This window comes from Guyanagaster necrorhizus, assembly GCF_019112545.1.
Source record: "Guyanagaster necrorhizus MCA 3950 unplaced genomic scaffold BT62scaffold_8, whole genome shotgun sequence".
NCBI classification, from domain to species: domain Eukaryota; kingdom Fungi; phylum Basidiomycota; class Agaricomycetes; order Agaricales; family Physalacriaceae; genus Guyanagaster; species Guyanagaster necrorhizus.
The window spans coordinates 1,187,389-1,200,051 of record NW_025064887.1 but is presented as its reverse complement, the minus strand read 5'-3'; the positions used below and the strand labels follow the sequence as shown (position 1 = coordinate 1,200,051).

At 45.4% G+C, this 12,663-nt stretch overlaps 3 protein-coding genes across 3 annotated transcripts; 1 reads left to right on the top strand and 2 right to left on the bottom strand.

Moving 5' to 3' along the window:
* Positions 1 to 3,713: 3,713 nt before the first annotated feature.
* BT62DRAFT_762126 (nuclear protein) lies at positions 3,714 to 6,643 on the top strand. The gene is made up of 13 exons (XM_043182182.1): positions 3,714 to 3,776; positions 3,829 to 4,007; positions 4,059 to 4,166; positions 4,219 to 4,316; positions 4,365 to 4,772; positions 4,823 to 5,009; positions 5,063 to 5,118; positions 5,168 to 5,236; positions 5,290 to 5,482; positions 5,529 to 5,568; positions 5,619 to 5,816; positions 5,873 to 6,190; positions 6,247 to 6,643. Exons 1-13 carry the CDS (start codon positions 3,754 to 3,756, stop codon positions 6,377 to 6,379), a joined length of 2,010 nt encoding a protein of 669 aa, XP_043041757.1. The 5' UTR covers positions 3,714 to 3,753; the 3' UTR covers positions 6,380 to 6,643.
* BT62DRAFT_930345 (PLP-dependent transferase) lies at positions 6,245 to 9,120 on the bottom strand. The gene is made up of 17 exons (XM_043185909.1): positions 8,970 to 9,120; positions 8,823 to 8,876; positions 8,709 to 8,768; positions 8,435 to 8,660; positions 8,238 to 8,383; positions 8,102 to 8,178; positions 7,925 to 7,979; positions 7,802 to 7,867; positions 7,617 to 7,700; positions 7,478 to 7,564; positions 7,391 to 7,423; positions 7,230 to 7,336; positions 7,123 to 7,177; positions 6,910 to 7,059; positions 6,697 to 6,850; positions 6,577 to 6,643; positions 6,245 to 6,522 (listed from the first exon to the last, which is right to left on the bottom strand). The coding sequence occupies exons 1-17, from the start codon at positions 9,024 to 9,026 to the stop codon at positions 6,459 to 6,461; spliced, it is 1,542 nt and encodes a 513-aa protein (XP_043041756.1). The 5' UTR covers positions 9,027 to 9,120; the 3' UTR covers positions 6,245 to 6,458.
* A 1,206-nt stretch (positions 9,121 to 10,326) lies between these two features.
* Positions 10,327 to 11,983, bottom strand: BT62DRAFT_930344 (arginase). Its single transcript, XM_043185908.1, has 10 exons — positions 11,884 to 11,983; positions 11,809 to 11,828; positions 11,745 to 11,754; positions 11,438 to 11,695; positions 11,357 to 11,385; positions 11,233 to 11,306; positions 10,865 to 11,181; positions 10,726 to 10,812; positions 10,590 to 10,671; positions 10,327 to 10,539 (listed from the first exon to the last, which is right to left on the bottom strand). The coding sequence occupies exons 1-10, from the start codon at positions 11,929 to 11,931 to the stop codon at positions 10,523 to 10,525; spliced, it is 942 nt and encodes a 313-aa protein (XP_043041755.1). The 5' UTR covers positions 11,932 to 11,983; the 3' UTR covers positions 10,327 to 10,522.
* Between the last annotated feature and the right edge of the window lie 680 nt (positions 11,984 to 12,663).

Genomic DNA, 12,663 nt, shown 5'->3' with positions numbered 1-12,663 from the left:
TATAAAGCTGGTATAGCAAACAAGAAGGCTGATCTCTTGAGCCAATAGACAGATCATGATCAGAGGGAGACAGACAATGAGAGAGTAACATTATTATAGCCTAAACATTTCAGGACCATGATAATGCCAATAGAGGAAGAGATCCATGAATGCATTAAAAGTGCAACTCAGAACAACCACAAATAGGATCAATAAGTAGCCTCATCTCTCAATCATGAGTGAGGAATGATGAAGAAAGAGGGATTAATCTGTTATAATGAACAGATCTATATTCTGTGGGACTAAACATTATGCAGCAAGATCATAGCCATCTGCCATGACCATGCCATGGCTGGACACTCTGGCATAGCCAAGATGAAGAAACTAGTCTTATGAGAATATTAATGACTCAAAATGAGAAATGATATCACTACATATGTCAAAACATGTGAAGTCTATCAGCACAGCAAATCATCAACTCAAGCTTGAGCAGCACCACTTTACCTGAACAAAATCCCATCATCACTCTGGACCCATATCTCAGTTGACATGATCACTGGCCTCTCTGACTGCAATGGCTATGATGCAATCCTTATTATAGTTGACCACTTCTCAAAAGCAATCATTCTCATTGTCTGTTCTACTGAATTAACTTCTGAAGAGTGGGCAAAAATCTTATGAGATAAAGTTTATATCAAATATGACATGCCATAAGTGGTCATCTCTGATCGCAGGCCCTAATTCATCTCAAAATTCCTTGATGACCTCTATCATCTTCTTTTCATCAAATGCAATGTATCAACTGCTTATCATCCCCAAACTGATAGGCAGACAGAGTGCATAAACCAAGAAGTAGAAAAATACCTTTGTCTCTTCATAAACTATTGACAAAATAATTGAATAGAATGGCTAGCTCTTGCTGTCTTTCAGCACAATAACCAGATACACTCAGCAACAGGAAAAACCCTATTTTTCATTAATTACAGTCGATACTCTAATGTTGTGTAAACTGAATGATATCGAACAACTACTCCAGCATCTGGTGACTTTGCAGCTACCATGATAAAAATCCATAAAGAAACAGAGGCTGCTTTTGAAAAAGTGGCCAAAGCCATGAAAACCCAGTATGACAAATACCATTAGGTGGCTTATAATTATGCCATCAATGACAAGGTCTGGTTGGACACCACCAACCTCCATTTGCCATGATCCAAACATAAATTGACTGACAAGCACATCAGACCCTTCTTTATAACCTTGAAAGTCAGAGTCAGCATATACAAACTTTGTCTACCTGTTGCATGGAAGATTCATGATGTCTTCAATGAGACATTATTGACACTCTACATCACATCTGCATTCTCTAATCAGGAATGACTGTCTCTATCACCACCAAATCTTATTGATGATGAGAAACATTATAAAGTTGATCAAGTTTTAAACTATAAACTATAAAAAATAAAGGTGAAAGGAGGAGAATCAACAATTACAGTCAACTATCTGGTCAGTTGGAAAGGCTATGGACTAGAATCCAATCAATGAGTCAATGAGAAACTAATGAATGCTGATGAAGCCATATATGATTATAAACTATCCCTAAATTAAGCTATCGGAATGATGGTCTTAAGAAGAGGGTAATATTATGATTTTCTATTTCTTTTGCTGCTATAACCCCTATTTATGCTTAGTCAGAGCACCAGAACAAGCACTTAGGACTATAGGACAAGGCTTAGTCATCACAACTGGCCAAGTCTGTCATTGTCTTCCAATGCAACAGCATTGCCTAATAACATACAGCTGACCTTTTATGTATAGTAATGATGCCTCAGGACAATGAGCATAGAAACAGAGAAACATACAATAAGTAGGTAGTATTATTAGCAAACCTCATTTTGTATTTAAAGAAGCTTACTCTCACTGGTAAAAACCCAGCTTTGAGCTAAAGTTTATATATCCTCATTCTACTCTCATGCTAATCACACAACACCTTGAAGCACAGGGAATCAACAAACAACACATAAAGTGGACTCTAATGGAAGGCTCAAACATGAAGCCATGTTGGTTTATCATGTGTTAGTTGATCACATGTGACTTGAGCCTAACATCTGCATGGATCTTGAGACACCCACAATCTCTGTCAATATGGAGCTCTACTTTGTCTATAAAGATGAGCCACTAGTGCCATCTCTGTCAGTGCTAACCCTTGGCTGAAGCCTCTCATCTACCTTTTCTGCATGGGATCAGCTATTGCAGGTATTCAATGGCCTATCCATATGTCATCTATTACACAGAGACCTTTTTCTTGTTATCCTCCACTAGCAGCAATAAGCATCTATGGAACAGCAAGTTTTTTCTCTTGTTCAGAATATCTTCAACTCTGTTTCTGTTCTCAACATTCTCAATCATGTCCTTATTTCTGATGCTTCTATGGTCTCTCTCAATCTCTCTTTTGGCCATTCTGCATTTATCATTTTCACCAGTATCCATGCATCTCTATTCTATGCACTTTCTCTTTTCCTTCACTCTATCTTTCATATTTTGTATGGCAAATTATATGGATTAATACTTACCACTTTACTTTTCAGAGAGTTGATTCTCATTCTGACCAATTTTCACCTTGGTCTGATCATTATAATGCTATTCACTTCTTTCAAATGGCCCTTCATACACCATCTCCTTCTGCATCACCTGCTCAGTCTCTTTACAGATGGTTGTACAATATACTTTCCTCCTTCTCCTCTATATCCATAATTCAATATGTTCATGCTTATACAGATTTACAGGATATACCTTCTCAGATGAATGACACTGCTAATACTTGAGCCTCTTGCTCTCAGACAGTTTATCCTCCCTCTCCTACTGCATCTATTTCTACTTCTGCTATAGATAAATACATTCTTTTTCAAGATGACATCAGTGACATGAAGTCAAATATTACAAGATTCATTCATTCATACCTACATCCCAGTCATGCATTCATCTGTTTTGCCATGTTGTTTTGATGCTTCCTTCTAATAACAAGCACTTTTGTAGTCTCATTTCCATTGTCATCCATTGCTCTGCCTGTAAAGTCCTTAAGGATTGATGAAAGCAAAATTGGTCGCTCTGGTCAGCTGCTCATGCTTTAAATGAGTGTGCAATGATCCTGCCCTTCCTGTAATTCTGTCCTCACTATCAAACCTCATCTCCTTTACTATCAGTACAATATACTTCCAGGCTTTCAGAAATCCCTCATCTATCATTTTCACTCATGCTTTCCACCTGAGCAGCCACTCTGACCACTCTCAACATTGATTTCATGCACTTTGACAATCAAGTATGGTTCATGTCCCCTTGTATTCCTTCTGTATTCTGACACCGATGATTGAGCTTGAAGCAAATCGGTGTTCTTTACTAGGCGTAAACCATCTCAAATTGTTGTTGATTGAATTATCGACATGTTTGATGATGGATTGGTGGGTGAAGGAATTCAAGACAAAAACTCGGGGGTGAATCATGCTGGTTGCAGAGAGTTGCGAACTTTTGTTGAACTCGGGTTAAGTTCTACGCCCGTAACTGTTGCTTGTATCTTTGTTGTCATGTGCAAATGGCGATATCTGCTCGGATTCGATTGATGTACTTTCAATACTCGGATAACGAGGCCAAAAACGTAAAAAGAGCAGCCATAGAAGATAGAGACGAAAGTCAGAAGTGAGATGCCGACGGCTAGCATTGCCTAAATGAGTGGGTCCCAACACTGACCGCGCCGCTGGCGTCCTCAAATCTGCTTCCAAGATGTCTACTACGCCTGTAAAAGTGTAAGCCTGCTTCTGCTTTTACTCTTCTCGTCGTTTATGCCAACATTGATAGTCTAACAGTTGGTGCTGCAGCAGGCTTCATCCGCGACCTCTTCAGCAAAGTGAAATCAATCGACTCGAAACATGGAAAGTTCGATTTTGTCCTCTGCATTGGCGATTTTTTCGGGCCACCAAAGGATACTGTTGACGATGAGGACGAAATGATGCAACTACTGGACGGCAAGATTGAAGGTACGTCCTCCGTCTACATGAACAACGTTTTCTGTCTGACGCGCATGCTAGTTCCCATCGAATGTTACATTATGCAAGGAGGCAATCCTTTACCGGACGCTGTAATCCAGAAATACTCCAGGACGGGAGGAGAGCTCTGCAAAAATGTATTCATGTTGAGTGAGCAGTGCGTTCGTCTGAGGCATCGACATTCACTCACACGGACCACAAGCAAAATCCGGACTCGTCACGACTGCACACGGTCTCAGAATTGCTTGTCTCGGTGGAATATACGATGCTGAAGTATATTCAACATCAGAGGCTGCTCCTGTACGTTCAATTTACTCACTCGACGTCTTTCACGCTAATTCAGGGTAGGGTTTCGTGTCGCCTTTCTTTTCCTCTCAAACCACGGAGAGGTTGCTCTCAAACACCCTCGGCTCCTCAAATCAAAACCAAAATTACAAGTCCCTAGCTGCTATCCAAGCAGGCTCGTCTTCGTCGCAGCTTGTCGACATTTTCATCAGCAATGTCTGGCCAGGGTCGATAGCAGAAATGTCTGCTGTGCGTTTGCCATCTCCAGAGCTTGCATCTATCGGCGTTCCAGCCTTAGACGACACAGTTCGTCGATTGAAACCCCGCTACCACTTTGCCGCAATTGGAGGCCAGCCACCTATGTTCTGGGAACGGGAACCCTTCGTTTGGAGCGATGAAGAGGGACGGGTATCGCGATTCGTGAGTCTTGGTGCGTTTGGAGGACTTACAGTCCCCGGTAAAAAGCAGAGAGTACGTTGCTATTGCATTCTCCGTATTACGTCCTCTGACTCTGTGCCTAGTGGTTCTACGCGTTCTCCATATCTCCCGATACACCAGTGAAAGCACCTACGGCTCGTCCCCCAAATGCAAGCAAAAACCCTTTTACAGAGGCCAGTTACCGTCCAGAAAAACGTCGCATTGATGAATCAGATGGCCAGAACTTCATCTTTGGAGATGTAAAAAAACCGATGAAACGCAGCCGGGTGGGTAAGTGGTTACCTGACTCGTATGTATGCAAAGCATGATTAAGATACTTTCAGACCATGGTGATAAGCCACCGCCAGGATACAAATGTCGGCGATGCGAGGGAACCGACGTGAGTTTTTCATTACAGCTTGTTGATATTCTACTAAGCTTCAGAACAGCATTTCATCGATCAATGTCCAGAACGGACCAAACCCCCTGAAGGTTATATTTGCAAGATCTGTAACACGGTATGGCTTCATTGTCTGTTCATTTTCACGTCGTTACCTGAAGTGTGTTCCAGCCAGGGCACCTTGTACGCGACTGTCCAACCAGGCACGCCGTGGGTGACACCGGTGGCCGAAAACCTCGAGAAGGATATGTTTGTCGAGCATGTGGAAGCGAAAATCACTACATCGAGGATTGTCCCGTTGCCAATGAGCGCCCGGGTGGCGTCCGGGGAGGAAAGAGGGGACATCCTCCTAGAGAACTTGCTCGTATGTCCCTCACACTGTCAAGGGTGCGAAGCTGATTTTTTCCTAGCCGACGAGTGTTGGTTTTGTTTGTCTAATCCCAACTTGGCGTATGTTCCTTCTTCTTGTACGTCAGAATGGGTGCTGAATGTCACTCTAGAAAGCACTTAATCGTCTCTATTGGCACCGAATGCTATGTGACGCTCCCAAAGGGACAAATAATTCCAACCCAATCGGCAGCGGATCGTGTCGATATACCGGGTGGGGGACATGTTCTTATCGTCCCCATCACGCACTATCCCACATTCAACACAATACCTCATGATTTGGCGGTTCCCATCGTTGAAGAGACTGAAAGGTGTGTGACCGCGAGACCGCAGCCGACAAAGTCTCATACACGCACTCTTTTTTAAGGTATAAAACAGCTATCCGAGCCATGTTTGGAAAACACAAAATGGCAGCTGTATTTTTCGAAGTAGCGCGATTGCGTCAAAAGGGCGGGCATGCGCATATACAGGCTATACCGGTGCCGCTTAAGCTTCAAAGCAAGATCGAGGACATGTTTGTGAATGAAGGACGGTCGTTGGGTATTGAGTTTGAAGAGAACTCCGAGGAGGCCTTGGCCTCCTGCTCAAATGGTCGAGGGAGCTATTTCAGAGTTGACCTACCGGATGGCCGGAAGATGGTCCATGTGATGAAAGACCATATACCCTTCAGCATACAATTCGGAAGGTATGATGGTCGCCATATAAGTGAAGTCAAGGTTACTGATGGTTATTCACCAATAGGCAGGTCCTAGTTAATCTCCTGAATACTCCGAGTCGTGCAGACTGGAAAGCTTGCATGCTTTCAGAAGGCGAGGATAAGGCGGACGCTCAGGCCTTCAAAGCGGCATTTGCGCCATTCGATCCCAGTACATGATCTTTATCGTAACGTTGTATGTAACCTAAGAGTGCTATATTTTCTTTCTTTCCCCAAGAGTCCATTCGGCAACTATAGCTCAGTTTATTTCCAGGCGTTTGAGTGTCACCGGCGAGCTTCTGTCATCGATGCTCTTCTTGTAGCTGCAACGCACTGTAAGCACCGGGTGTGAGACATACCTGGCTTCAAAAGCTTACCTATGGCCGAAGGCGTGCATGCCCTCCTTCTTAGCTTTCTTCAACACACGCGCCATTGCGTCGAGCCCTAAGTAAAGAATTCTCAATACTTCTAAAGTATGCAGATACTGGACAACCAACCTTTGTCCAAGTCTTCGATCGGAGGACCGAATGAGAGACGAACGAACGAATGACAGGGCGAGTTGAAGAGATTGCGTCGGTGCGCTGGGTTGATGTCAAAGAAGATGCCAGGAATTACAATCGTTTGTTCCTTGAGCAGCTCCTCGAAGAATGTCTAGATTCGATCAAAAATCAGAGCCGTCAAAGTCAGAACAAAATCAGAGCTATACTTACCAAACCGTTGTTCAACGGTTCTGGGAGCTTCTCAAGATTAAGCCAGATGTAGAAGGTGCTCGTAGGGGGGACTGCGACATCTAGATGAAGCTCGTGTAGCCGAGCAAGGACGTGGTCGCGTTTCATCTTGAAGTGTTTTTGGAGGGCGATCTATCCGCAATTGGGGTCAGAGAACATGGAAAAAGCGAATGGGTATGGTAAAAAAAAAAAAACCTTCTCTCCCTTGACGCGGACAGGGTCGAGGAGTGGGATAGCAGCCAGCTGCATTCTACGCGCAAAGGTGTTAGCGATTGAGGCAGACGATAGACTTGTAGACATACGGGTGGTTGGCGCCCCCGTCCAGGAAAGAACCGGACTGAGAGAGCGCTGTCACCAAGTTTTTGGGTCCAAGGACCCAGCAGACTCGCCAGCCAGGAAGACGCCAGTTCTAAAGATATACTCGAATAAGACCTAAAATAACCGCAATAATTTTACTACAAACCTTCGTGAGACCATCCACGATGACAATCGGGTCCTGTCGTTGATATTTAGCTGAAACATCTTCATTTGAAAGCAGCCAGCCACTTACTTCATTGACATCTTGAATGTACTCAGCAGAAGAGATGGACTTTCCCAAATCTTTTTCGTTATCAGAATAGATGTACCAAGAATAGAACTGCAGCAGAGGTAAGAATAGAACATTGGGGTGCTACAAATAGAACGCTTACTTCGTCCAGAATAAGAGTAGTCCCTTCGTGACTGAGACCAACCAGCTCTTTCAGTTCGTTTCCCCTGAAGAACGTTGAATCTTCCTGTTGATAAAAGACAATAGCAATAGAGCTTACTTGATGACCTGAAACAGACGTATGAATGAGCAAGTGAATACATGAAACAGGATGAAATGGCATGCTACCTGTCCCGTAGGATTACGAGGGTTTGACGCCAATATTACGGCCAGGCCTTGTGTCCGGATATCTTTCTAGATTCAGGAACCCGCCATTAATATTACATATTTAGAGTACCCTGGAGACCCTACCCTCGTCTGTTCGATATCAAGTCTATACTTGTTCTGTGGAGACGAGATCCATGAGCTCATATAGCTCCAAGGAGAATGAACATCATACCGACGATTCCAGACTAGAACACATTTAAAAGATATACATTAGCACGTCACAGTCGAGATGGCACATAGGTCCAGAGATGCGCCACTCACGCTGTGGGCACTGGTACCAGTCTCTTGAATGCAGTCAGGACCTGATCGTACGCGGTGTAATCGGGTATTTGATAAGACTGGCGATTCAAAGCGGGATCAATGTTGATGAAAGACATCAAAGAGAAAAATAACCAACTGTATAGACGTCGCCGATGACCGCCGCAACACGAGAGAGACCTGCGCGACCGCCCGGGACGATACAGACGTTCTCGTAAGTATACTGACTGGCCTTGCCCTTTCTGTATGTATCGTTATACAGATTGGCGACGGCTTCTCGAAGGGCTGAGTAACAAGAGTCAGATGGGACGGGTACACAGCCGAAATAGCACATGCCTTTCACACCCGTAGTCGGGGCGTATTCCAGAGAGTCTACAGGAAGGGGAATAGAGGTCGGTCGAGGCGGCGCGTCTGGAATCGGGCCTACTTCGGGGGCCCCCTGGCCAAGATTTGCCCAATCGTGCGAATCAGCATAGCTGAAGCCATTCGCGATAGCGCGATCGGAGCAATAGATGACCCCAGTACTACCTGGATGCTCGATTCCAGGAACAGTCTCCTCATCCTATCACGGAATGAAGGGACTAGGACTCGGGAAAAGCAAAAGGCGTACTGGATTAATGGTCTGGGGCAAGACCCCCTTCACCTTGTGTCCAGCAGACTGCCTGAAGATCTAAAGGCAGCAAACGTCAGCGACGACCGCCGGCGCTGAGACCAAGACACGTACTCGATGAGCCTCAGACTCCTTTTCGTGCTTGTAGTGTTTCATAACATCGCGAACCTGGTCCATGACATTAGAAAAGGATTGGACACGGGGGAGGTGAAAGTGCATAGGCATGGTGGGCGATTTCTGTGAATCCGAAGGGGAACGTACAATGTCTTTAAAGTTACGCGGGGTGCCAGGTCGGGAATGCTCTGCACTGACGGACATACTGCACGGTGAAATTTAGAGTAAAAGGTGGCTGAGGGGTTTGCGCTAAGTTAATCGAAAGGGACGCTGGCGGCGTGGAGACTATTATATCATGAGTCTATTTTAAGTACATGGTAACGCGCGAAACACGCCTTTTGATCTATACTATCCCATGACAGGCATATCCCGGTCTTTGCTGGAATTCGACTAGAGCAGGCCAGCGCAGCGTGTACTGCCCTGGGCTTCCCGAATTTACTCGCCACACATGTGCCAGCTCGCGATTGGGTGGCGAACCTGCCTTGAGCGCGCTGCAGGACATCACCGGCGCAGTCCACCCTGTGATCTCTGAGGGTTCCAGTGCGTCGTCATGCACAACAGGGAACAGCTTTCAGCCAAAGGTAGGTCTAATCGCCAGTGGCGGGAAGAAAAGTTACCCAGACAATGCCCTGGACCTTGGAAACCCGTTGTACAAGTAATAAAGCTTCGGAAATTTTCCAAGGTCCGATATTCCTTCCCGCTGTTAGATGATCATTTATTGATTGTGATATGTTGCGCTCTGATCATCGATGTTCCAAAAATTGAAGGTTACAGGGTATGCGGTATAGCAAACCTACGATGAAACAACTACTTCGCCGATTATCAACCATCTTCGTGAGAAAATGAGGTATTTTTCCTACCTTTTACAGTGGGATGACTGTGCGTCGAAGCAAGCATTGACAAAGTTCTATGAATGCTTTGAGCACGAACTGCAATTTTCATTGAGACGGCAACCCAAAAAGAGTGCTACAAGGAGCTTCATTGCGGATATAAAGTCAGACACGTAGGAAAACGCAACTCATAGCGCCTTCTATGTGTAAGTTGAACCAGAAAGACCGTTAGCGTACGCATGTAGCACATGGTCATAGACTTTTCATTAGTCAAAATTTCAACGTTCAACGACGATAAAGTGGCTTTTACACGCGAAAACCAACATTTCTTGTGAAGAGAACCAATGCTTGAGATTTGGAGAGTGCAAGTTGGTCGAAACAGAGTAAAAGAACACAACCACTCAAAACGGTGCCGTCTTGCTTGAGCGGAGCTTCAATCAGTATTGCCACCTCTGCGGGGATTGACCGCCCAAGTTCCCAGAGACTATTCGGTACCGTTAGAGAACAAGCATGCCGTGGAACGATCCCGGAAACTGGGTAGTGATTGTTAACACTTCCAAGTGAGTTGCTGCTTCCAAGTGCGGTGGATACTAAATCTAACCATGAAGGAGCTTAACTTGGAGATCATATCAGAGTTCTGGTCAACCACTGAGTACGGACTTTTCAAGTCCCTGCGCCTCGGGCTCATGCGAACACTGATCTGTGGAGCGGCGCAAAAATAACTAATCATTTGGATAAGTAGCTCGTACAAACGAATGCTTTGATGGATTCGTGAACAAACGTGATAGCTACTCCGATACATGCATTCGAATAAAGGTCCAGAGGCTGGTAGCTGGTAGTAGGGCGCCTACCTCCACATCTATGATATTATCACAGCAACGTCTCGCCTGATCCACCAGGTAAACTCGAACTTATATGAATACAAGAGATCGCTTACCAAGAGCTGCACGGACTAGGGAACAACCGACTGTCACGGTCTTGTTCACGCTAAATTCGTCCTCGAGATGCGGATTCACCTCCTGCAGTAGGCCGTGAATTGTTGTTCTAAAAATGCATGGCAATAGAGAACTCACCACCAAATCCAGAGCAACGAGCAGTCCCGTTTCATAAACAGCCTCACAGATGTAATGTCCTTCTCTGAAGGTAAGTCCTCCACGAACCTAACCAGCGGTACTAAGCGATTATTCCCCTCCAAGTGAGCTTTCTTCTTACCGGAGTTCCAGTAGATGGGGCAACCGAAGGATCCAAAGCATCTATATCGAAGCTGAGGTGAACCGGCAGATCCCTATTTGGATTAACATGGTCTAATGCCATCTCAACAACTTTCCCAATACCATACTTATCCACCTCGTGCATACTGAACGCCTTGATCTTGTTCTCTCTCAAGATGCGTTTCTCTCCGGCATCAATGTCGCGCAAACCGATGTATACCAAACGCTCGGCCTTCAACAGAGGCTTGATCCAACCGAACTCGGGAACCTTGGCTCCCAAGCCGAGGAGGAAGGACACGGGCATACCGTGGAGGTTACCTTGAACAACCCCATGACGTGGTATTAGATTTCGACGAGCTAACTACGCACCCGAATCTGTGGTCTCCGGAGTGTTGATGTCAGTATGAGCGTCAATCCAGATAACGCATGCATTCGGATAGGTACTAAAGCCACTATGAGAATAATCGCCATTACGGTAGCACCGGCAACGCACCCCAACGTTCCGGAAATCGTACCCATAGCCTATCGCGATATGCATGAGAAGACGGAACTAGCGCGTAAACAGAAAACATACGAGCGAATGATCACCACCGAGGGTCAGTGGTAACTCGCCCCGAGCGGCGTGCCCACCGACAACTTTGGCTACAGATTCATTGACGCGCGAAACAAACCTGGGGTTTCGCAGTTTTCCGATGGGTGGATCATCTGTCACGCTGAGCTCTTCGAACTGATGGTGTCCATCAAAGGTAACTCGCCAGCCTAGCTCAGCTAGCTGGTCCGTAAGCCCGGCCTCAACCAAGTGAATGGGGCCCTTGTCAACACCCAGTCTTTGCTGTGTCTGCGATTCAGAACCGGAACGGCGACTTTTGATTGGTCCTCACCTGTCCAGCACTATAAGATCGTTCTTTTCAGTGGTTTCTCTATCAGATAACGAGAATTTCATACCTGAATGGACATCCGATTATCTGCAAAGATTAACATGTGAGAATGATGAAAATTTTTGTAGCCCCTAGCACGTACTGCAACAGTCTGAGGCTCCTTGAGAAAAGGCGACTTGATTGGGGACATGCTTGATGAAAAATAAAGATATTAACAAAATGGGCGAGTTCTGAAGGAAGGATGGAAGAAACCGCCTGGGCGTTTTATATAGAGCGATGAAGGAATGGTTCGGGATCCACTGCCGGAAGATGCTCTTGTTTTTCTCGGCCCGGGTTCGGATCTCAATTTTTCACCGCTTTGATCGAAAGATAATCAGCGCGTTCTGCATCCTGCCATCGAAGAAACGCTGCATTTGTGAAATTCATGCATTTTCTTTCAACTCGGACGTAATCTGGCGTAACTCCTGTTGGCGGCGTTTACGACGAAGGCTCCCATTCTGATTATATCGGCCATTCGGACTATAGTAACAGAATACGCGATTAAAGCGCTTTTGATCAGCTTCCTCCCGTTCCGTTATTACTGAATAAAAGTCAGGCGACCGCCAAAATTTTCTTCCATGTATAGGATGTGTTTCTTGTGACAAAATCCATGAGGTCAAGGGGCAGTTTGTACTAGAGAGTAGCATATTGTTTTGCGCTACAAGATCCGCGAAGTATGTCACATGGTCGAGGACCGCCCGTTTCCAGCACGAGACACGGCAAAAATATTCCAGCCCCGAGAAATATTGTGCAACAGATGAGCCATCGCGTCGTCAAGTCTACGGCCTTTCAGTGGCTCACTACTAGCATCGACTCGATCGGCCATTATATATCACCCATATTCCATATATTACATTCGGCGCTTCCAGATTTCCGAACGACC